Raw genomic sequence first — 23,660 nt, forward strand, 5'->3', positions numbered from 1 at the left:
CCAGGAGGGGACGCGGCTTTGCTGGCGAGGCATGTCTTTCCTCGGTGGGACCCAGAAAGTCACCAGCTGAGCCCTAAGTCAACAGGCAGCCCAGGACCTCTCACTGAAATAAAGAACATGAAGTTTCCCCAAATGTATTAATTAACAAAGTCTGAAAAATCGTTCCCAGAGCACAATCCCAGCACATCTGATCCCGAAGGCTGCAAAGTCATCTGCTGTCAGAGTAATTCAGAGATTTCCAGGCACACTTTCAGCAGAACTGCTAGAAATCTGAGACAGGCTTCTGAAGGCAGGCCTCCTGACCCGCAGGGAGAAACCACCCGACATCCCTCCCGTTCCAGGAGGGAACACCCGTGCTCCTCTCCAGAGAACAATCGAATGGGCCATGCCTGGCCTAACGATGTCTGCAGGAAGACCCTCTGCAGAGCTTTCTAGAAACTCCTCTTACAAGATCCAGGCATGGGATGAGGTCAAAAGAGTCTTATCACGAGGTCCTGCAGTGGTTCTCAAAGGGCGGGCTGGCTGCTCGCTATGAGGCACGCCGTATGTATACATGACAACTGCTTCGTCCTTGCTTCTGGAATCGATTAGGGTATTTAACCAAAACCTGCTGGTACCATTCATCCCGTTCAATTCTGGTAAAGTAATGTTGGCACAGGCAATACTACTCAAGAACAAGTCCTGAAGGGGCCAGTGTGGTTAATGTGAAATCTTGGCAAACTAGGGGCGCCTGGGCGGCTCTGACAGTTGAGCATCCAACCCTTGATTTTGGTTCAGGTCATGAACTCACGGTTCAGGAGTTCGAGGTCCATGTCAGGCTCTGCACTGATGGTGAAGAGCCTGCTTGGAATTCTCTCTCTCTCTCTCTCTCTCTCTCTCAAAAATAAATCAACTCTAAAAACAAATCTCGGCAAAATATAGAGTGCTTCCTAAATGTTACATATTCTTGTGTACGGTCATCACCATCACTGGATTTCTCCCGAGTCAACAGACCAAACCCTTTGAGAATCATCAGCCATGTGCAGTGTATCCCACACTGGATTAATACGACTCACCCAGACACATGTTGAAAGCAGATTTCTACCCCTGCCCCAGCCCAGGACCAGTGATCCTGAATCATTGGGAGTCAGAATATTTAACAAAACATTATCTTGACAGGGGGTCGGGGGCTATTTCAGTGGTTCCCAAAATTACTCAGGAAACTGAAACTTGGGGTCCTTTTTTCCTACTCAAAAAAAAAAAAAAAAAAGCCCAAATGCATTGCTCTATTTTTTCAGGTACAGTAGTGGTAACTACCCCTTCAGAAATCAAGTCAGGCATTTATTACTGGAAGGCTCTACACATGGCTTCCTCACGCTGAAAGTTCTGGAGCCACAGACGTTGCCTACGTTCCCTTCTCGGAACATAATATGGCATAAATCACATCTCCACAATTTACGAAGAAAATGTTGCACTTGAAAGAATCCCTAATTATCCCAAAGGGCATGCCCAAAAATGTCAGATTAAGAAAGCACAACTGTATCTATGCAAATTCCCTCTGATGAACATGCCGGGTCAGGTGCCCGCAGAAGGGATGATGGCGGACAAGTAACGGCTTCCTGATTGGAAATCCCATCGGGCTTTCAGGTAGAAGTGACCAGTTAGTTAGTGGTGTAAAAACGAGAGGGCAGGGAAAACAAGGAGCCTGGACAGATACTCACTCAACCGTGCATTTACTGAGCACCTAATGTATCTAGTCCCTGCCAGGAATAGGTGGCTCTTGCAACAGGGAGAGAGAGGAGCTCGGGGAAGGGATTACTTAGGAGAGTGGTGCAGGCTTTAACAGGGAGACCGCGTGGTGAGGCAGCCAAGCCAGCAACAGCAGGAAGTCTTGCCGCCCCCAGGGCGAAGGTTACCAGGACCCCAAGGTTATCAGGACTAGCCACCGGGTGAAGCTATGGCCTTCGCAGAAAGCCTGGGGCACGGTCAGCTTCCCGGGGCCCAAGGCAGGGAGAACCATTACGTAGCAGGGATCTGGAGACGCAAACAGAGAATATCCAACGTACTCCCCAAGGGCCGGGTGCTGCTGCCTACGCGCCCTGGTGCTCTGCAACTGCACCTCCTGCGCGTGGCGGACTGCATCCCCTACCCGCCCCACCCCACCCCTGCCTGCTGTGTTCGTGCCTTTTTGTCATGAACTCTGAGGTCCCTCTCACTGATGGTCCCTGTTCCCCTGATGTTGGACTCAGCCACATACCTTGCTCTGGCCAAGGGAACATGGAAGAAACGCTGGTGCCAGTTCTGAGCCTGCCCCGTGTGTGTCTCTGTTCACCCCTCCTGCACTTCTACCCTCACCACGAGAAGGGTCTCCCCAGCAGTACACTGGTTCTAGACGCACGAGAGGCAAGGAGAAAGGGCTTCCCTGTCAGCCTGCAGACCTGTGGCTTGAATCACACTGTCCGGGCGTCCCTCAGACACGTTAGAATGAGAAATACTTCTCGCCGTGTGCACGTGGGGATGCACTTGGGGCACTGAGTTTGGGGATGGTTGTTACACAGAAATCACTGACTGATACATCAGTCCAGCCAGGTAACTAAGCCATCCCAAGTCAGGAACAGAAGCGATGGGACTAAAGGTTAAAGGAAAAGCAACAGCACACCTGACAGAGCCAGGTCCAATGTGGGTGTTAAAGGCCAGTAGTGCCTGGCAGGGAGAGAGACCGTGTGAGGTTCCAAGGCTGAGATACGGGGCTGGACCTGATGGGGGAGTCTTTCTGCAGCAATAACATAAATTGTCTCTCAGAGGAACAGATGCTCTGTGACTGATTACTATTACTTTTTAAATTTTGTTAATGTTTATTTATTTTGAGAGAGACAGAGAGACAGAGACAGCACATGAGCAGGGGAGGGGCAGAGAGAGAGGGAGACACAGAATCTGAAACAGGCTCCAGGCTCTGAGCTGTCAGCACAGAGCCTGATGTGGGGATCAAACTCACAAACTGTGAGATCATGACCTGAGCCAAAGTACGACGCTCAACCGACTGAGCCCCCTGGCGCCCCTGTTATTGATTTTTAACTTACATTTAGCCTTGTTCCAAACAGAACTGAAGTACGCTTATAAAAACGCCCACAATAAAATAAGCAAGTAAGAACAGCAGTGCAGAGATACTATGATGTTATGTGAAACCAAAGGCTCAATAAACCAAGTGCAAACCATAAAGCTATGTCCTCCTGCTAGATGTAAGCTGCAGAGTTGCTTCTGAGCTTCCCAGCAGCTAAGGCAAAGACAGAAACAAGATTCAGGGCATGAGTAAGGCACAGGTGAGCTAGTAACTCAAAAGAAGGACAATTAGGGGCGCCTGGGTGGCTCAGTCGGTTAAGTGTACAACTTCAGCTCAGGTCATGATCTCATGGTTCATGGGTTCGAACCCCGCATCGGGCTCTGTGCTGACAGCTTGGAGCCTGGAGCCTGTTTGAGATTCTGTGTCTCCCTCTCTCTCTCTCTGACCCTCCCTTGCTCGTGCTGTCTCTTTCGCTCAAAAATAAATAAATAAAACATTTAAAAAATTAAAAAAAAAACCAAAAGTCTCTAAAAAAAAAAATAAAGGACAATTATTTTGTGGAACTGAGATCTGATAGACATGTCTTCTCTGGGGGCCCCCGTAAGACCCTTTGTAGTGAGTAGTGTCCTCAACAGAACCCTCACGGGAAGCACCCAATGCCCTACTGATGATGCCACAACAGCTAATGCTTACAGAGTGCTTGCCACACACGTGTGGGGGTTTTCTAGGTGCTAACACACCAGCTGTTTAATGCTTTCCCTACTATCCTCTTAGAAATAGCGGTGGCTGTTTTTCATCATGACCTATAGAATGGTTGCCTTTGGGAGGAGGGGCATCTATGCACTATGGTCTGGGGACTCCCCCATCAGACAAAGACGTATAAACCAAGCATATATCTTAGACCCTTCCTGAGAATCCAGAAATCAAGATCTGCAAACAAAATATTGCACTTTTCCACACTGGCGATTGTACAGGTCAACACCAAACAGGACAAGACTGAAAAGATCCGGCCTGTAGGCGACCTGTTTTCAACCTCTGGCTGAGACGCATCACCTTCAGGCCCTCCGCCACAAATATAATTCACTTCCCCCAGCGTTTCGATAAATATGGAAGAGCAGGAGGTTTGAAGCCCTACTGACGGACAAATCTGGGGATGCTGACGGTGGATAACGTTAAGGACACAGGCCTGAGGACCACCCAGGTCAGGGTGGGAAAGACCCATCTACTGCGGGCTGTGGGGACAGAGTCAGCCTCCCTGCCCGGAAGTGGAAGGAAGCAGGTCCAGAAATCAGCTGAACAGTCTGGAAGGGCGAGCACCATTATTTCTCCCACTGTGGGTTTATTTCTTCAACTTCCCGGATCTGTGTGGAACTCACGAAGACCAAACAATTAGTCTACCACCGCCGCCGCCGCCCAGAGCGGCCGTCGTCAAGCCGGCCCCTCCCCCCCCCCCCCCCCCCGCAGCCCCCACCTACTCTGCTGAGAAAACCAAACCTTCCTTTTTCTTAAGAGGAAGGGTGGAGTGCGGCAGGAGGTAGGAAAAGGGAGAAATTCCGGGTGTATTCAGCCATCTTCCTCCCCTTCAAAAGCAATCCCTATTTGGAAATGTTTGCTGCCCCTTCTTCAACAAGCCAGTGACCTCAGGGCTGGAGAAGCAACCCCCTGCCGGCCCGCGCTCAACAGGTTCCCTGACAAGCTAAACACAGAGGCGCTTCAGCCGCTATTTTTAGACCCTATAAATTCTGTTCTCTCTGTCTCTGAAACATTCTCTGCAGATTTGCCAGAGACTTTGATCTGGGCTCTGACTCCGTGACCACAACTTCACGAATACGAAGTCCTCGCTGTGCCTCTGTCTGATGCTCTGGTCGTTTCAGGAACAAACTCATCAAGCATGCCGGGCGTTTCTTCTTCCTCGAGGCGAAGCCGCCTGCCCCTCGTCGCTCCCCAGGTCTGAATTACGAACAGGAAGAGGAAATGCTACCACCAAACTGACTGTTGTTAAAAAGAGGAGTAAACAAATAAAAGTGGGAGGGAAAGAACCAGGGCAGGAATCGCCCGGAATGCCTCCTGCACGACGGTGTTTCTCAAAGTGGTTCCAAACCCTAGCTTCCAGGTGACCGTCCCTCCCCGAGCCCCAGAGATCCACCTACGTGGAGCCCCGACGGGTGGGGGCTTGGCCCCGCCTGTAACAGCCATGCCTTCGCAGCACCCAGACCTGAGGACGTTGCTCAGAGCCCAGGGCCTGTCCCTAACCCAGCTCCGGTCAGCTTCCCCTTTGTCCCGGCTTGCAAGGGCAGACGGCTGCGGCCGAGGCCGCTGTCGTCTCAGTGGTACCAGGACGAAGACCAGAGGCCCCTCGGGCTTTCAGGACACGGTGTCACTTTCTAGGCCTTGCTCATACTGCCCAACTTGATTCTTTTTTTTTTTTTAATATTTTATTTATTTCTAGGAGAGAGAGAGAGACAGCGTGAGCAGGGGAGGGTCAGAGAGAGAGGGAGACACAGACTCTGAAATGCTGCCCAACTTGATTCTAAAAGCTGCCCTCTGGGGCGCCTGGGTGGCTTAGTCGGTTAAGCGTCTGATTTTCGCTCAGGTCATGATCTCGCGGTTCATGGGTTCGAGCCCCACATCAGGCTCTGTGCTGACTGCCAGCTCAGAGCCTGGAGCCTGTTTCAGTCTGTGACTCCCTCTCTCTCTGACCCTCCCCAGCTCACGCTGTCTCTCTCTCTCTCCTAGAAATAAAAAAACATTAAAAAAATAAAATAAAATAAAAAATAAAAGCTGCCCTCTGAGCGGGTGGATGGTCAGAGCACGACGGTGGCCTGTCCCGCTGTGTTTGCCGTCCGACACGGTCCAAGCACGGGCACCCCTTTGCCCCAGGTACTCGCGCGTTGGGCCCTGCAGCTAACACCCTGTAGCTGTCACTCACCTTTGCTGGGTTCTAGCAGGGGCACCACAGCACCCCCCCCAAACCCAGGATCCTCACTTGACCCTTCTCCCTCCTCCCCTCCCTGTCCACATCAAAGACTTCAGCTGCTTTCTCTGCCATCAAAAGGTCTCTGGGCCGGTCGGCCTCCCCCTGACCCAGCCATCTGGTATACCGTCCTTGCCTTCTAGCTGGCATTCTGGAAAACACCGATCATGTCACATCACTGCCCTGCTTCCCAAAGCACTCAAATAAAATGCAAACTCCAGGCACGGTGTATGCAGCCCAACACAGCCTGCTCTTTGTCCGCTTCCCTGGGTTTCCTCTGACGCTATTTCGTTCCACTCTCCTAGGAGCCCTCTCAAGGAGGAATTAGCCCAAGTTTATAGCTGAGATTCGGCAAAGAGAAGTAACGTGCCCTGAGTTACACAGCCAGTAGCGGGAGCTGGAGTGGACACCTGCGCCTCAGACACGAAGCCCATGTTCCTTCCACCTGCCCTCCGAGCTCATGGCGACCGGATTCGGACACAGGAAGACGGCAGGCAACGCCCCTGGCTCCTCGTTTGTGTATTTCCAAAGATCAGACCAGAGTTAACTCAGGGCGAGCAGAATCCTTGCACAGAGAAGCACAGCCGGGGGGGGGGGGGGGCGCGTTAGAGAGAGAGAGGAGGGAAGAAGAGAAAATGAGGACAAGGAAACAAGAGATGCTACAAATGACATTTAAAACAATTACAAAACGTGGCTGCAAAACTCCATCTGCTTTTGGCCAGAGCGCTGCTAAGTCCCTCATGCCAGAGGGCTGGGCCGACAACGAGTCTCCCCTCCCCTAGAAGCTGCCGTCCCTGCTTACATCACCTCTCCGGGGACCAAGCAGACAGCGAATCAGCCAGTCACACGGGGAGGGCTCACCAAAGACACTTTCCAACTGAGATGTCCGGCACAGTCAAAGTTTCCTTCCCTCCCAGAGCAAGAGGGAAAGCCCTTCCTTCCAACCATGCGGATTTTTTTCCATCCACTTAATTTTTTTTTTACACGGTGGAACATAAATTTACGTAACCAGAGTTTCAGAAGGATTCCCTGCCTTGCACAAACATGAAGTACTGACACACGTTTTCTTAGCAAAATCCCATCCTCCCACATTGTTCAAACTCACACAGAACAGCCCAAGCTTTTCATAAATATTTTTCATAAAAATTTCCAGCATTCTGCTGATACTGGCTAGTGATGACCCATTCTTATCTCTCGCTGCTCTACCATCTGATAGTACACCTACATTTAAAATAAACAGTGTGACTACACATTTACTGATACCAACAATTTCCATGGCCTGCATTTTTCTAATTTTATTGATAATTATTAGCACCTTCTTTGTTAATACTTTGAAGCTGAAAATTATGTAAAAGCCCTCTAGGAAGAAAAATAAATAAATAAAGTAAAAATCGCTTCTAAGTGGCTTCTTATTAACTACAGATCTATCGAGGGAGGGAAAGGCAAGGGTGAATCTGATTCAAATCTACAAAGATGGGCTGAGAACCCACCACGCATGCCCCTGGGTTAGCAGCTATAAATGAGATAGGCTCAGGGCTTCCAAACAGCTCAGGCTTCCAAATATCTAACCTCAGGCAGGAGGGTTAGATATTCTATAAATGGCTCCAATGCCAGGCAGAATGCGGCAGGGCTCACACCTAAAGTGGAGGCTGCTATCTGCCTAGCCAACATCACTCTCCCCTCCTCCCCCTTTACTTAACTTCAGGTTTATTCCAGCCTGCAGCAAGCCGGGCTCACAGACTGCATTTCCCAATCGCCCCTGGGGGAAGAGGTGGTCAGGAGGGTGTAAGCAGAACCACCATGCGAGGCTTCTATTAAGGGAAACAACTTTGCTGAGACGTGTACTCTTTTGTACTCTTTCTCTTCCTCCTGTTTCTTATCTGGAATCTGGATGTGATAGCTGGAGCTACAGCAGCCACACTGGGTGAGGAAGCGGCTTTGAGGCTGGAAACCACGGTCTGAGGATGGTGGAGCGGAAAAAGAGAAGAACCCTAGAGCCCTGCTGGACATGAAATGCCCCTGCAGTCTCGAACTTCTTTTGCGTGAGAGCAATAAACCTGCATCTTACAGACTTCTCCTTGGGACTTTCTGCTACACGCAGTTGGTCTGGCCTCAAAGAGTTGCCACCAGGAGAGGGATCACGAGGCGGGTGGTGGTGGGAGTGTCCCCCGGGGCTGCCCGCACTGCTGGCCGGACTCGGGAAGGGTGGGACAGCACGTGGTGAGGGAGGGGACGAGGAGGCGGGGCAAGACCCTGCTCTTCGCAGGATCGAACTTCCCCTCATCAGTTACAAAGCGCCTCAAACAGCCTTCCTTCTCCCCTCTCTTTCTGCCTGTTCCCCTTCACGGCTTTAGGTGACTGTACGTGGCCACCGATGACCGAGCCTCAAGACCACTGGGGAGAAAATCTTGGGACTTCTTCTTCCGTTCCTTTTCCCTCTCACCACGATGAGGCTGTCCCCTGCAGCTCTCTCGGGGACGTGGGCACGGAAATAAGGGGGGATGTGCCAGGAAGAAATATTCTTGTGATTCTGGATTATGGGACCCAAGGATGCCCAACAAAATTCCTGATCCTGTGTAAATCCAAATCGGAGTGGTGGGCTAGGGCCCAGAAGTTGGTCTCTCTCATCCAAATTGTTAGATGCAGCAAACAAGGCTGAGAAGTCAGGGGCCACATAAAAGGGAAGCACTTCCCAAGGGCACCCCAACACACACTGAAGAGGAGACAGCCTGCCATCTTCTTTGAAAATTCATCCAGAAGTAGACTGGCCTTGGGATGTCTGGGTGGCTGGGTCGATTGTGCATCTGACTCTTGATTTTGGCTCAGGTTATGATCCCAGGGTTGTGGGATCGAGGCCTGCATCAGGCTCCAAGGTGAGCTTGGAGCCTGCTTGAGATTCTCTCTCTCCCCCTCAGCCCCTCCCCTACTCTCTCAGATAACTAAGTAAGTAGACCAGCCTTTACATTTCCCACCGAAAAGCAGCAGGTCACCCATGTCCCTCTCAGGATGCAGCCCTTCTGAAGGACGTAAGCTTTCCCATGCCCTAACGCCAGCTCTTAAGATGCATAAATGTTGGGGCGCCTGGGTGGCTTAGTCGGTTAAGCGTCCGACTTTCGCTTAGGTCATGATCTCGCGGTTCGTGGGTTCGGGCCCCGCGTCAGGCTCTGTGCTGACTGCCAGCTCAGAGCCTGGAGCCTGTTTCAGTCTGTGACCCCCTCTCTCTCTGGCCCTCCCCTGCTCACGCTGTCTCTCTCTCTCTCCTAGAAATAAATAAAACATTAAAAAAAAAAAAAAGATGCATAAATGTTTATGAAATGAGCTCATTTCCCAGCAATGAATTAAAATTTGGCAACACCAAGCAAGACACTTAAAAGTTCCAAAATCTAACTTTATTGTTTTCGCAAATGCAAGTTTTTATTTTTATTTATTTATATTTTTAGTTTACCTATTTATTTTACAAGGGAGAAAGAGCACAGGAAAGGGGCAGAGAGAGAGAATCCCAAGCAGGCTCTGCACTGTCAGAACAGGACCCAACATGGGAATTGAACTCATGAACTGCAAGATCATGACCCGAGCTGAAATCAAGAGCCAGACGCTTAACTGACTGAGCCGCCCAGGCACCCCCAATGCAAGTTCTTAAAGAGCAAAAGGGACAGGAGGCAAAGCATCTCCCCACACTGAACATTCTTTCCATCTTTTAGATGCATCCCATCCTCCCCAAAAGAATTCTTCCTAGAACTAAAAATACCAACGTCCATCTCTTCCTCACTAGAAGCCATGTTTGGGCTTGAGATTAAATAGCAAGAATTCTTTAGAAGTACATTATTTTTTAAAAAGTAAATAATGACCAAGGGAAAAAGAATCTCACATTTTTCCAATACGACATAAAGATGACAGCCTGAGATAATCCTGAGGGCCTCCAGGAGGAAAGCCCAATACGAGAATCATTTGGGGCCTATTTATACCCCGTGTGACCCTCACTGCTGAATAAAATGTGTTTATGTTTCCACAAATCTACTTAGATTTCACATGTTGTGCTCACTTAGCCATCACCACACAGGAAGAAGTTACGAAGCTTCACGGCAGATATAGAAATAGAAAGTTTATTAATTGCCCCTCTGGTTCTCCAGCCTAATTTAAGACAGAACTAAAACAGGAGAATTCAGGAGAATCTTCTACAAGAATCGGAAAAAAAGTCTGGTTATTCCAAAATTAGGCCTCTGAAAAGGGTTTTAGCCTTTGCAGCCATATCCATCGTTTTTCAGGCCTTTTACAAGGACGCGTTAAACGTGAGATGGCAGACGGGGCTGGAAAAAGCCGTTTGGATGATAAACTCCAGGCAGAAATAGCTGGTTTCACTGCTGGTCCGGGGGTCTGTGAGGCCATACCTCACGGGTCCCCGGGGAGCCCCCAGCGCACCCCGGAGTCCAGTAAGAGGAGTCTCTGACGTGCCTCCGAAGGACACGTCAATGCCCGCTGTCCCCAGCTGCCAGCCGTGAGGATGCGAACGCTGCCCTCGGCACAAACGAGGCTGAGGTCATCATTTGGTGTTTATGGTTGGAGTCCCTCTACGTCCAGCCAGGATTCCTTATTTGTACTCAAGAAACCTAAAACAATGAATTGAGGCTCCAGGCCTTCCTACCCAGGAAGGGATGGGCAGTGAGGCTCAGCCCCGGGCAGCCCCAGACACGGGGAGCCCCTCCCCCACGGGGCGCTGTGACAGGCGACATCCAGGTAAGTAAACGGCCTCCCCGGATGTGGCCCTCACGCCCTGGCCAGCCTCCTCGGCTCAGAGAACAGAGCTCCGGGGCCACGCTGCCCCACGGCGAGGTCCTGGGACTCGGGACCAGCCTCGGACGGCCGAGACTCAGGGCACCCCGGCCGCCTGGCTTCGGAGCTCGAGCAGGCCAACTGGACGCTCTCGTTCCCGCCGCACTTTCTTGAAGCGAGGGCTGTGGCCGGCTGTGGCTCCCACCAGCTCCCTGCCGCGCTCCTGGAAGCCTTTCGCTTCTGCCTCCCTCCTCGGCTTCTCCAGCAGGACTTCTCTGCCTGGGGAAAGATCCTCACGGGAACTCACCCTGGACCGAAGGTGTAACTTTCATCAAAAGCCTGCTTTCTCTTGTTAAGAGGAAAAGATTAAAAGTTCCTAGTCACAGGAAGTGCACTGCAGAAAGGTTATAAGTATTTCTATTAAAAGACATTAAGAGGTTGCAGGGCGCCTGGGTGGCTCAGTCCGTCAAGCATCTGACTTTGGTTCAGGTCATGATCTCGCAGCTCGTGAGCACGAGCCCCGCGTTGGGCAAGCCCTACTTCCCTCTCGCTCTCCCCCTCCCTCCCTCCGTCCCTCACTCACTTGCCCCTCCCCCACAAAAAAAGACATTAAGAGGCTGCCCCAGGCCAAGTTCAATTTCACGCTTTTCTCCCTCTGCTGCCCCGGCCCTCACAGAAAAGGGCCCATCACACTGTCGCAGGCTGCCCCTGGGAGGACGAGGCCCTTGGCAAGGACAGGGCGGGACGGAGACCAGCAGGGCCCTCAGGGGGAGCGGGCGGGCGCCCCCCAAACAGCAGCAGAACTACGCCACCTGAGGGCCTGCTGGCTCTGGGCTCCGGCAGCGGGCCTCCCCCAGGGTCACGGCGAACCCTGTCATCACTTCTTCTGAGACACCTTTGTTCCAAAAGAGCCCTTTTACTTGACTTGGTTTTGTTTCTGAAGATTTTCAGATGGTCTAAAATTAGCAATCCCCAACTCAATTATGAAAACCTTGACAGTTTATGAAGCAAAACAATCCCTTGGTTTTAATGACTTGCTTCCACAGTGTTCAAAGCACCTTCCAGACACCCCTACTTCTGGTGAGCGGAGACCCAAGGGGCACGATTATCTACACAGCTGTGCTTTGTCACCCAGGTCACAGAGCCCACCCTCTACCAGGATGGCCCTGGACATTCGATGAAACAGCCCGGCCCCAGCGTACAGGCTCTGGGGTCAGACAAACTAGGCTTGGGGTCTGTCTCATCGCTCTCTGCTTCTAAGAGCGTGGGCTGAGTCGCTCACCTCCCTGGGCCTCCGTTTCCTCGTGAGTGGACAGGGGATGATGACACATGTACCTTGTGGGGCCGAGGTAAAGCTTAGCGACAACTCGGGTGCAGCAAGCATTCAGTACGCAGCCATCGACACTGATGTTACTGCTGCGACACCCACTACATTTATTTACTCTTCAACACGAGGCAGCAGACACTGTCAAATAAAGTAACAGCCTGAGCACCACACCAGCAGGTATGAGTTTGGTGGCTTCTGCGGTAAAACACCTGCCGAGGGCCCACCAGTCACGTGGGGGCTCCATCCTCCCCAGAGTGCTCCGAATCACTCTCCTCTACGTGGGCGACGGGACAATCCGGAATGTGCCACTGAAAGCCAGGAATGCAGGAAGGTGCGCCGCAGCAGTGGCGTGGGCGTGGTGGTCGGGGTGACAGCAGTCACCAGCAAGACCCTCACAGGGGTGTCCTCCGTTTACCACCAAATGCCATAGGCAACGGTGTGCAGCCCCCCCAACCCGTTAGTCCGAACTCAGGGATCCCTTCAGGGCAGCCGCCTTTCAAGGGAATAGACTCTGCGCACAGGTCACAAAGAGGATGCCAAGGCAAAGTTCTGAGAAAGTTCCACAAGCGGCTCTGTAAATCTGGACCAGGTGGCTCCGATCTCGCCGAAGCCCCAGTGCCGACGAGGACCCATTTTCCAGTGTGACCTCAGACCTGCCCCCACCAGGAAGGGTTGAGCGGCCCCACCCAGGGAGCTCTCCCTCTGCAGGAAGGAATGCGGCTGCAGAGCCTGTGACCTCCGGAGCTTTGCACAGCCAAGAGTCCCCCTCTGATAAGGAACGGCACTGAAACGCCAGGGGCCTTTCCAAAGTCTCAGTAAGAAATCAACTCCGGAGCTAAGAGACAAATCAGGAAGTTGAGGAAAAGGTAACCATACCCCAGTGGGAGTTCAATGGCTTTATAGCTTATTGGTTCAAGCCTTGAGTTTTAATTTTAGATTGCATCTTAATGTAGCAATCCTTGGCCGCAAGAGCTGGAGGGATATGGAAAAACAGGAAAGAATAATAGGAAAAAATCAGCAAAGGTGACTCTTGGGACTGATATTTTATTACACCACACTTGATCCTAACCCAAAGGTCAAAAAGCAATAGGATTTTACTCTCTACTTAACCTGGAGTGTCTCCAACCATTATTTAAAGTTAGACCTTCTGAGGATATGAAGACGGTTCAAAACTGAGAGAGTTATTCTGGTGGGGAGTGGCAAAGGAAAAGGAAATACACGATTAACAGCCTTAAAAGAAAGACCTACCCTATGAAGAATACCAGGACCAAAAATAAACCTCGCACAAATGTAAAATAAACTTCTACAAGCAATCTTGTCCTGGTAATGATTTTTTTTTCCTTCCCATCTGACTTAAATCTAAGTGAGACCCGATGCTGACGGAGATGAACTTTCAACTTTTTTCCATAGTAAATGGAATCCTGCAGTTCCCCCGCTAAATATAAATAAATCTTAAGATGGTCTCCAATGAGGTCAATTTTCAACTGGATGAGCCTATACAGCAGCAAACAGGGTCTCCTTTGAGAAGTGACTGTTTGGAAGCTCAGCTCCCTCTGCTTTTGGCTCTAAGACAATCTGAACAAATATGTGTGTGGCGAATGACCCCCTTTCTTCCTCTACTCCCCAATATGTCCAAACTGACCCAACCTTGCCCTCGGGGTCCTCACCTATGGCTCCCTAGCCCTAGAGCCTATCAGCTCATATTCTCTACTCTCCATGTAAAAAAAAAAGGATTTGCTTCCTTAGAATGATCTGCTTTTCCGCAATGTAACCTTGACACTGCTCCCACTGAGGGACAAGGTCTACGTGCCTTGTGAAGCGTGACAAACAAGCTGCGCACTTCCACTCCGCCCTCCTGAGGCTCCCCCAGGGAAGAGCCCGCCGTGGTGCGAGGAAACCCAGGTGGGCACGCACACGGAGAAAACGCGGCGACAGGCCACACGCAGGTCCCTGCCCCGCCAAGCGGCTGCCAGGCACGTAAGGGACGATGCCCGGATGATACCGGCCCCGACACCCGCGTCTTCCCGTGGAGGCCCCAGGGCCACGGAACCCTGAAAGCCACCCCACTGTGCCCAAGCTGAAGGACTGCAATCCAGGAGCAAAGTAGAAGGGCTATTTCACCTCTTCAGGTTTGTCACAGAGCGAGACTAACCGGGATGTCGTCCCTCAGTGAACAGAATCACAAATGTGTACGAAAGCCGAAAAGCAACAAATGAGCCAGGGGTTACACTCGCCGGGAGGAGCGAGACCCCAGAGCGGGAGCGGAAGTTAAGGCTCCAGCTGTCGCGATCCGGCTGCGGGGCCTGCCAGTCACCCCTCGAGGTGTCTGTGGTACAGACTATATAATGGAACTAGAGAGCCTAGAAGACCATTGTAAGAATTCAGTGAAACACGGCTCTGAAAGGCGTGAAGCGTGAGGCATTATTATTACCACCACGTGGGAAGCGTTACGATACCATATACATCTTCATTTTGGGCTTCATTTGATGAATTTCATGACTCCATACTACTGGTCAAAGCCTACTGAAAACATAAAATGAGAGACTGTGATGAGGTAGTAGCAGTAAAAACTTTGATGAGGCTGAGAGACTTTTTTTTTTTAATGTTTTTTATTTATTTCTGAGAGACAGAGAGAGACAGCGTGAGCAGGGAAGGATCAGAGAGGGAGGGAGATACAGAATCCGAAGCAGGTTCTAGGCTCTGAGCTGTCAGCACAGAGCCCGACACGGGGCTCGAACCCACGAACTGTGAGATCATGACCTGAGCCCAAGTCGGACGCTTAACCAACTGAGTCCCCGGGGCGCTCTGAGGCTGAGAGACTTTGATGACAGTACCGCCCCTCCCTCCAGCTGATTTTCTCTAGGAAGCCCACTGACCGCTTCTGTGAAACACAGTCTTGGATAGGTGGGAAAACAGAAAATTCCATTCCTAAAAATATACATACACAAACAGCATACTTCACAGGTCCCTGGACGGCTTAAGTCTTACAAGAATAATAACGAAAGCATGTTGATTCTTCTGAAAGTGCAGTTCTAATTGCATGGCACTACTTTACATAGTGCTTACAGCAGTACTATTAGGCTCCAGTATTATCTCAATTTATAGGTGAGGAAACTGAGGCACCAGGAGGTCATGCGAAACAGCATGAAGTGGCAAAACCGGACCCCAAACATGAGGCGCTCTGAAGAAAGGCCGCGCTTTCAACCGCTGCTCTCAGGCTTCCCCACAGCAACTTTCCCAAGGGTCAGATGTGAACTTCACGTTGGGTTCATTTCTTATCTAGTTACTGGGAACTTAAAAAGTGCTGTTACTGATATTCTGACACTGCAGCTGCCTTGAAGAGGGAGTGATAAAAAGTACTTTTATGAGAACACAGCAAAGAAGCGTTTTCTGCTCCGTCTCCAACGGACTCAGTGCCTGAACTGCATGCTCGCATCCTCAGAGCACATGGACATGGCTACAGAGCAGGACCCAGCCAGTCCCAGCTGAATGTCTGTGGGCCACGCCACGTGGCAGGGGTCCCGGAGGGGTCCGGAGACAGGACTCAGCGGGCGACGGAAATACTTATGAAACCCCGGAACCCAGCGGCAGGCCGTTCAGCTCTCTGCTTTAACCAAAAGTGCAGTTTCACAAGTCGCCCTTGTGCATTTCTGAGACTGAAGGACAGAGTGAAGCAAAGAATGACGGGTCTTCAGGTGGTGAGGACGAGGGCAGGAAGGCCCGTCACCTTCCAGCACCAGGTACCTACCTGGCCTCCTAGTGTCTACAAGTAGAGAGCAGTCCCCTCCCCAGGATCCAGACCCCTTCCGCAGTCTGCACCAGTGTCCTGGACCCACAGCATCAACATCCAGGAGGCGGTTCGAACTGCACGTTCCCGGCTCCCACAGAATCCAAACCCGAGGATGGGGCCCAGCAACCTGTTTTAACGAGTCCTACTAACGTTTGAGGGCCGCTAGTCTCACGTGAGAGCCAGGACCTGAGCTAGAGGATCAGAGAAAGCTCTAAGCGCATCTCGCCCGAGCCCTGGCCCCTCCCCCGGCTGGTGCTCCTGGCTTCCCAATCCCCTCACCCCCAGGGCCTTCCTGAGTTTGCTAGGCAGCCAGGTGTGGGGCCAGCTCAGCCTTCCAACCCCACGGTCTTGATCTTGATCAGTCACCATCTCATTCACTGAACCCAAACCATGGGTGGCATGGAGGCAGTGCCAAGAGACTGCTACGCGCAGCTCGGACGCTGCATGTTTTCCCAAGCTCTTAAACAACTCAGGTGCGTGACACACTGCCTCCAGCTGGCCCCTGCCCTGGGCCGATCCTGGGCCAGGAAGCAGCCGCCCCCGGCACTGGGGACTGCCCTTCGCAAGTGCCTTTGAGGGCACGACTCCCCGCAGCCGACCTTCCCAGGGTCTGCGCCGAGGCTTCTTCTGTTTCACATCATCACATCCACAGGAATAGTCCATCTGTTTGACAGAGTCCGTAAATTCTTACCATCAAACTATTATTTATAAATCAAGTTTGATGAAGTAATAGCTGTCCACGGTGGTTCAACTTTTAAGTTACGAAAAAATGTTTTATGTTGTAGGTAATATAGAAACTGAAATATATTTACAAAGTCACCCAGGAGTCCACATGTCCTTCTCAGAAAAGGTGGGCCATACGTTTCTGGCCTGGGGAGCTCCGGCATCCGGTACGGACAGCCCCACGGCGCCCTCGTCTGCATTACCGAACGCGGGCTTTTGCTTTCTGTCCTTGCTCACCGGCGGGTTCTCATAACCTGGCTTTCCATCCAGCACTACTTCTGGACTGTTGTTTTTCCCCTTAATGTTTTCCCATCCCTCTCCTCTCCACGGTTATTTCATTCCATTCTTATTTCCCTTCTGCAATTAAAAAGCATGAAAATAAGAGGGGCCTGGGTGGCTCTGTTGGCTGAGGGTCTGACTCTAGGTCCTGGCTCCGGGCGTGATCTCACGGGCCGTCGGGCCCCGTGTCCGGCCCCGTGCTGCCAGTGCAGAGTCTGCTTGTGATTCTCTGTCTCCCTCTCCCTCTCTGACCCTCTCCCACTCATGTTCTCTCTCTCTCTCAAAATAAATAAATCTGCTTTAAAAAAAAATATTACAATAAGAACCTCTATTTTCAGGAATTGAAGGAAGGAAGCCATCAAACGCGGGTCTGCCCTGGTGACAAGGTGCAGTTCCCACCGGTCCTCGGCCGTGGCCTCGACAGAGGCAGAGCCTCCCGCTCTGGGACGCCACCCCCCGCCCCGCTCCCTCCTGGGGCTGATGATGAAATGCCCCGAAGTGGGTCTCAGAGACGATACCAGGGGCAACAGAACAGGAAGGATGGGTACTTGCAGAAGTACGAAGCTTCCATGCGGTTCAGAAAAAACTTGGAAAACTATCTGCTCCCCAAACTGCTCATTGCAATTCACAGTTGTATCACCCCTCACCCCTGCCCCAGAGGGTCCCACCCAGCCGAGATCCGATTTGTGAATCTTTCAGACACTCACACGTAAGAATAGCAGCAGCCAGAATAGCCCTTGGCAGCCCGGGAAGCTGCCAGACACTTGAGAGGAGCATCCTGTTGGGTTTCGCTGTGCTCTTGAGAAGGAGGTCGGCCAAGGCCAGGGGTAGCCCAGCCCAGCGGAGAAATGCTGGGACTCCAGGGAATCGAGGCAGCTGCTTCAGGACAGGGCAAAATCGCCGGCCAACCCCACTTTGGGGAGCTAATTTCTCACAATTGCATGATCCTTGGATAGTTTAAAAGCTTCTCACTGGCATGACTCAAAAGTATAATTCTCAAAGCTCACAGTAGCACTGACATTTGTCATCCGCATAAGGCAGTGGCCAATTCTAATCTGGCTTCATGCTCAGCCACTACTTTACCCCCGGCACCTACAATCTGTCACACCAAGGTTTCTCAACATCTCCCATGCCTGCAGAGGCCATGCCACAGGACCTTCACGTGCCGTGTCCTCTCCCTAGAATGTCTTCGCATCCCTGGATTCTACCCTCAACTCCTCATCAACCCAGCACATTCCAACCCATCTTCTGTGGTCTAGCTCTTCTCTCAAACTTGCACCCTCCTGGCCTTGCAGATATTTGTAAAACTACTTCCCTGAGGCTGTCAGGACTTCACACCCGCATGTACTAGGACACTTATTTACATTAGAGTTGTGTGTCCGTACTCACTGCATGCTGCCCGCACTCACAAGGTCTCCACCTCTGTACTCCAAGGTCGAGAACACTGTCTGGTATGCAGTGTCAGGATTTAATTCATGTGAATTAAGTAGACCACAGCCCAGGAAGTTAATCACTTTGGAACTACAGCAACATGCAGTAAAACTTGACTCATATTCTAATCAATGTCAGTTGCAAACTCTGCCCAAGCAATTGGGAGAAGGACAGGAATCTGAAGGGGTAAGACACTCAAGGAGCATCTGGTCCAAGCTCCCTCTAAGTGCTGGGGACAGGGATCCTAGAGCTCATGCTTGAATATCTCTTCTGATAACACACTCACTACCTCATAAGGCTGCAAAGAACAAGCAGGATTAGCCACAAGCCAAAGCTGATAAACACCGGAAACCCATCTGGTCCAGATCCGGTTCCTCTCGGACGAGACTGTGGCTGACCCGCCTCAGGGTCCCAGGCCTCATCTCAACGAAACAGAGCTAAAGTAGGCAGCTCAAAATTTGTGCTACAAATACATTCCTAGTCTTGAGCTGGGTACTCCTTCCAAAAGAAAAAATTATGGTATTACACTAATGCCAATGTCCTAATTTTGGTAACGTACTAGATAGGTAAGATGTTATCAGTGCGTAAAGGGTGAGAACTTCCTATATGCCATGTTTGTGATTTGTAATTTGTAACAGTTCGACTATTTCAAAATTTTAAAAAAAGATTAAAAATACATTTTAAGAAGGTATGAAGTTAAAAATAAATTGTATATACACAGAAAGAGAGAAATATGAGAGGCAGGGTCACTGGCTTGAGGGTATGTGCCCATGATGGAATGTTCCGGGCATGGACTCATTGCTCTGAGGTCCTTGCCATCTGTAAGGTATCTCCACGCCTTGTCCTCTCACCCACAGCTTTACGGGCATCCTGAGACCAGAGGAGTCCAATCAGTTTCTCTGCCAGTCCCCTCCAGCCACCCCAGCCCAGGACTATCCACAACAGGAGGCACGTCCCTGTTTGCATCAGCCAACCCGGCCTTTGCGCAGGCCCCCGGCAGTGCAGGGTACACCCAGGCCCCCCAGGAGCCCAAGGAAGGGAAAGTAAATGAAAGGAGCACCAGCTATGTGCCAAGCACCCCCTGGGCACAAGTCACCTCCGCTAATCCTCACTCTGATCCCATGTTATGTCCATTCCCTAGAGGAGGAAACTGGGGGGCCCGGGGGGTGGGAAGTGTGCCTGAGGTCAGCAGGCCAGGGAGCGCAGAGGTGGAAGTCACACGCCTGACTGGCCCTCACTCACCCAGAGCTCACCGAAGGGCAGCTGCTAACCCTTGGTCAGTAACTACACTGGACAGGTGTACAGAAGTCCAAGACCCAGCGTGACCTTCACTCAAGCCTTGAATCCCAATACCCGTTTCCACTCCTCTGCGGGGCTGGTCTTTTGGAATGTCTGTTAATCCTCTGGGCTTCTTTTAGCCGCTTTCTCCGCATTAAGTCTGGGCGGGGACGGGTGTGGACGGGTGTGGCTAGAGCTCGGCCCTTCAGCCACAGCCTTACGGCCCCAGGCCAGCACCACGTTTGCACTCAGAGGCATTCAACAGATGCCTGTTGAAGTGAAGGGGCAAACATATATCCATCTTGGTGATGTGTCACAAGTTTTAAAAAGACACCCACTTAGCCAGTGGCTGCTTCCTATGGTCATAAATCAGTAAAAATCTAATGATGGGGAGGAGGAAAAAGGACCACATTTTCTTCCATTAAGACCAGCAATCAATCAAGCCTGCTGAAAGCCCAGCTAAATTTAGCACGAGATATGCGCTCTCAGAAAGTCCTCCACAGTGTGGGAAGCCACTAAAAATACAGCAAAACAATTAAGTCACCGCAGGGTTGATGGACATCCAGAAGGGGCGAGAGCCCTGGAGATGGGCACGGGGCCTGCCAGAACTTTAAACAGGTCTTGTCGACGAGAAGGACCTGGAGAAAAATCCCGAGATGTGAAATATCACTAACTTCTATTATTAAAATGTGAGGTAACTGTGTGGAAGGGAGGAAAAGGGACAGGAAGGTGCGAAGCTGAATTACTTAGAGAAAACACATCGACAATGTAGCAACCTCTTCTGAAGTTCGGGAGACAAAAGCATTCTGTGATCAAGCACATTTGGGAAATGCCGAAGACTGTATTCCCCTTGTTCTCGGGCTTCTAAAGCTCTAGGAGGTGAGGGAATAAACAAACCCGTCCAATGTTCAATGTAGTATTTTCCAATATTTATTTGAATGTGAAACTTCATTTTGTTATTGACATAAAACCCGTTACCATCCCATGCGGAAAAACCCTCTAACGCCGGAAATGCTGGTATCAGAGATAACATTCTTCATGTTGTCAATGTGATTTAAACAGGGATCTGGGGTGTTGTCAGAGGCTCTTCATAAAAACGATCAGCCTCTGCTCTGCTGACCTGCACGACGGCAAAAACACAGGGCTGGGCGACGAGGTGCAGGGACCAAGCCAAGCCCAGTGTCTTCTGCATCCGACTTCCAGACGGATGGGACAGAGGAAGGGGACAGCGGCACTAGTGACCAAAGCCAACCTCGGTGGGACGCTTAGTGGCTGGACCCAGCGAAGCCACAGATAGAACTTGTCGTCCAGGAATGACAGTCAGGCACCCAAAGACATTCACTGCGGCCAGACGGGAACAGGGAAAATGAGGAAGGAATGAAACCTCGAGCAGCAGCGGTGGGACAGCCAGAACGGGGAGGTGGGCTTCTCCATCCACAGACGCCTTAGCTCCGAGCCCAGGAGTGTGAGCTGAGCGCCGCCCTCACCAGCACCCCGAGGAGGGCTGGCTGGAGGTGTCGGGCCTCCGCCCCAGACGTAGCCACAACAACCCCAAACTTGGCAGGGGGAGGTGGAGGGCTATGAGCTAAACGTAACATGGAGGACCTTTCTGGTAACTGTTTTTCAAGCTTTCAGGCCACGTGGTCTGTAAGTAAAATTCATTTACTTACAATTACAATCAAACAGAATATTTTTACTCATACCTGGTTTACAATGTCCTGGACAACACACAGAAATGAACTCAAAACAGATCACTGACTTATATGTAAAGGCTAACACTATAAACTTCTAGTAGCCTCTCTTGAGCATATGTTCATCTTGGACATAGCCCAGCTTCTAACATTCAGTGAACATTTACTGAGTGATGAGTCAATGTCAATTACTCTGCTTGGCACTGAATACATGGTGAGAACGAGACGGTCCCTGATGCCAAATGCTTATCATCTTTTAGGAGCTCATTATGGCTTTGTCAGTAATAAAATGGCCCCAAACTTCTTTGACGACATGTCTCTCTCTTGCCAGCACTACCTTGGTTGTAACCCAGTTTTATGGAACTTTGGGGCTCATTAACTGATGAGGTAAGGCCATCATCTGCTATATATCCTGACATTTTCTTACCAGGAGGATGGGAAGAAGGACATCCAGCCTGGGGAAGTCTAGGGTGAAAGAGGAAAATATGTCAGGTTCAGGAGAGCCTAACAGATGAGCATCACTGTTAAATGCAACTAGCGCAGACTCCAACGTGCTGGAGGAGCCAAGCCCGCTGGGAGGGACACCAGGGGAGAGCGTACGGACCACGGGCGGACGGAGCCGGATAGCAGGAAGGAATCAGCACAGCCATTCAGCCCCTTATTACAGCATCTTCCCCATTTGGTTGTGGATAAACAGAAAGCTGGCTGCTTTCCATTTCCCCTCCTTTGCTTTTCCCTGACCTTTAGTGGTGGCGTGGGGGGCGCAGATTGGCTAAAGGCTGGATACAACGGAAGAAAAGAATAAAAACACAGGCTGGGTATCTCACCAGTGGAATAAGAAACTGGACACCCAAAGGAACAGGGGACTCTGAGCCCCTGAGGGGAGGAGGAAGTGGGGGACATGAGATGCCTGCGACTGCTCAGGCACAGACCTGGGCAAGGGCGGGTGGTCCGCACCACCCAGCGCTGGATGGGCTGCCGAAGCCGCTGGGATGCTCCCACACCCAGGGCGGCCAGAGCCTCAGGACGCCTCCAGTGGCCGTCCCCCACCCCTACCCCGTGCTCTCTTCATGGCTCCCTGCTCTGGGAACGGGGGAAGCCCCCCAGCAGAGCAGCTGGAGGCAGAGGAGAAGGCCGGCCGGCCAGAGCTGCGTCTCCCAGGCCTTCCACACCCGCGGAGAGCATTATTTGTGGCACATGGGAAATGCTTACGCCCTAACTTCAACACAGGAAGCACCTCGTGGGTAATAATGATGACTCACTTCATCTACCTTCTGGACCCTCGAGGACCTCTGGGTGTTAACGGGGCTGACGAATGAGTCCCTGGAAGGTCTGTGCTTGAGCCACGGTGAGAGCACGGACACCGGAAACGTGGGCCTCTCCAGCCCCAAGAGCCTCCTTCCCACTCGCTCGGCCCCACGCCCTGTGGCCTGACCCCGGGAAGCCTGACAATGACAAAAATGACAAAAGCTTTCTGAGACGCTGAAGAGACTTCACAGGCCTCACCACCATGTTTACGGCCACCTGGGCTCCAGAAACCCCAGCTCGGGACACTGAGAAGCATGCTTCCTATTTGAACCATGAGGGCAACCTTTACAATAAACACTAAAGTGTTTTTCAGAACCTCAGGTGATAGAAGCTGTACTCTGACTACTCGTTGGTTAAAGAAGTGTGTTCATATAAATGAATTCACACTCTGACCCCCGAAGCAACCCCCATTAGGTGGTCTGATGCTAGATCAATACGGCAGCTGTCCAATATGGCAGCCACAACCCACATGTGCTCGTGAGCACGTAAAATGTGGCTAAAATACACCCCAAGCTTCAAAAACCAAGTACAAAAAAATAAAAATTTCATTAATAATGTTTCTACTGATTACATGTTGAAATGATAATATTTTCAATATACTGGGTTAACCGTTATTAAGGTTAATCTTATCTGTTTAACTTTTTCATCATGGCAACTAAGAAAATTTACAATTACATATGTGGCCTACGTTACATTTCTATTGGGCAGCACTGTTCTAGAGTTTCCACTCTGGGCACAAGAACTCTTCCTGGATAGAAGTAGAAAAGCCATCATTGCCTTGGGGCCGAGGCATGACTCCCCATCACCTAAATCAGCTTCTTGCCACTGGGCAACCCAGCGAGCCACAGAGCTGACTTTTTACACAGGGCGATAGCTCTGTGTGGTTTTCTTAAAGACGGTAGAGCCTTGGACCATTTTCTGAGATCGTCTGGGTCCCTCCCTCATTCCTTCCGAGCCAGGTTAAGGAATCTGGGAAGGGATGTAGGGTAGCGCATATGTGATTCCACAATCACCATCTGGTGGGCCTTTGGTAGTAAACAAATACAAAG

General features: G+C 51.1%; 1 protein-coding gene across 2 annotated transcripts in view; it reads right to left on the minus strand.

The window, feature by feature from the left end:
* Window positions 1–23,660, minus strand: part of ITGA9 (integrin subunit alpha 9) — a 326,966-nt gene that overhangs the window by 198,643 nt on the left and 104,663 nt on the right. Inside the window, exon 16 of one of the 2 annotated variants that reach the window (XM_039237206.1) lies at window positions 22,566–22,748. The exons of the other annotated variant lie outside the window; for it this stretch is intronic. Coding sequence (XP_039093137.1) covers window positions 22,566–22,748 — 183 coding nt within the window. The remainder of the gene's footprint in view (window positions 1–22,565; window positions 22,749–23,660) is intronic. 2 annotated transcript variants of the gene reach the window in all.

Source organism: Hyaena hyaena, unplaced genomic scaffold, assembly GCF_003009895.1.
Source record: "Hyaena hyaena isolate Hyena2069 unplaced genomic scaffold, ASM300989v1 scaffold_121, whole genome shotgun sequence".
In the NCBI taxonomy this organism is placed as follows: Eukaryota; Metazoa; Chordata; class Mammalia; order Carnivora; family Hyaenidae; genus Hyaena; species Hyaena hyaena.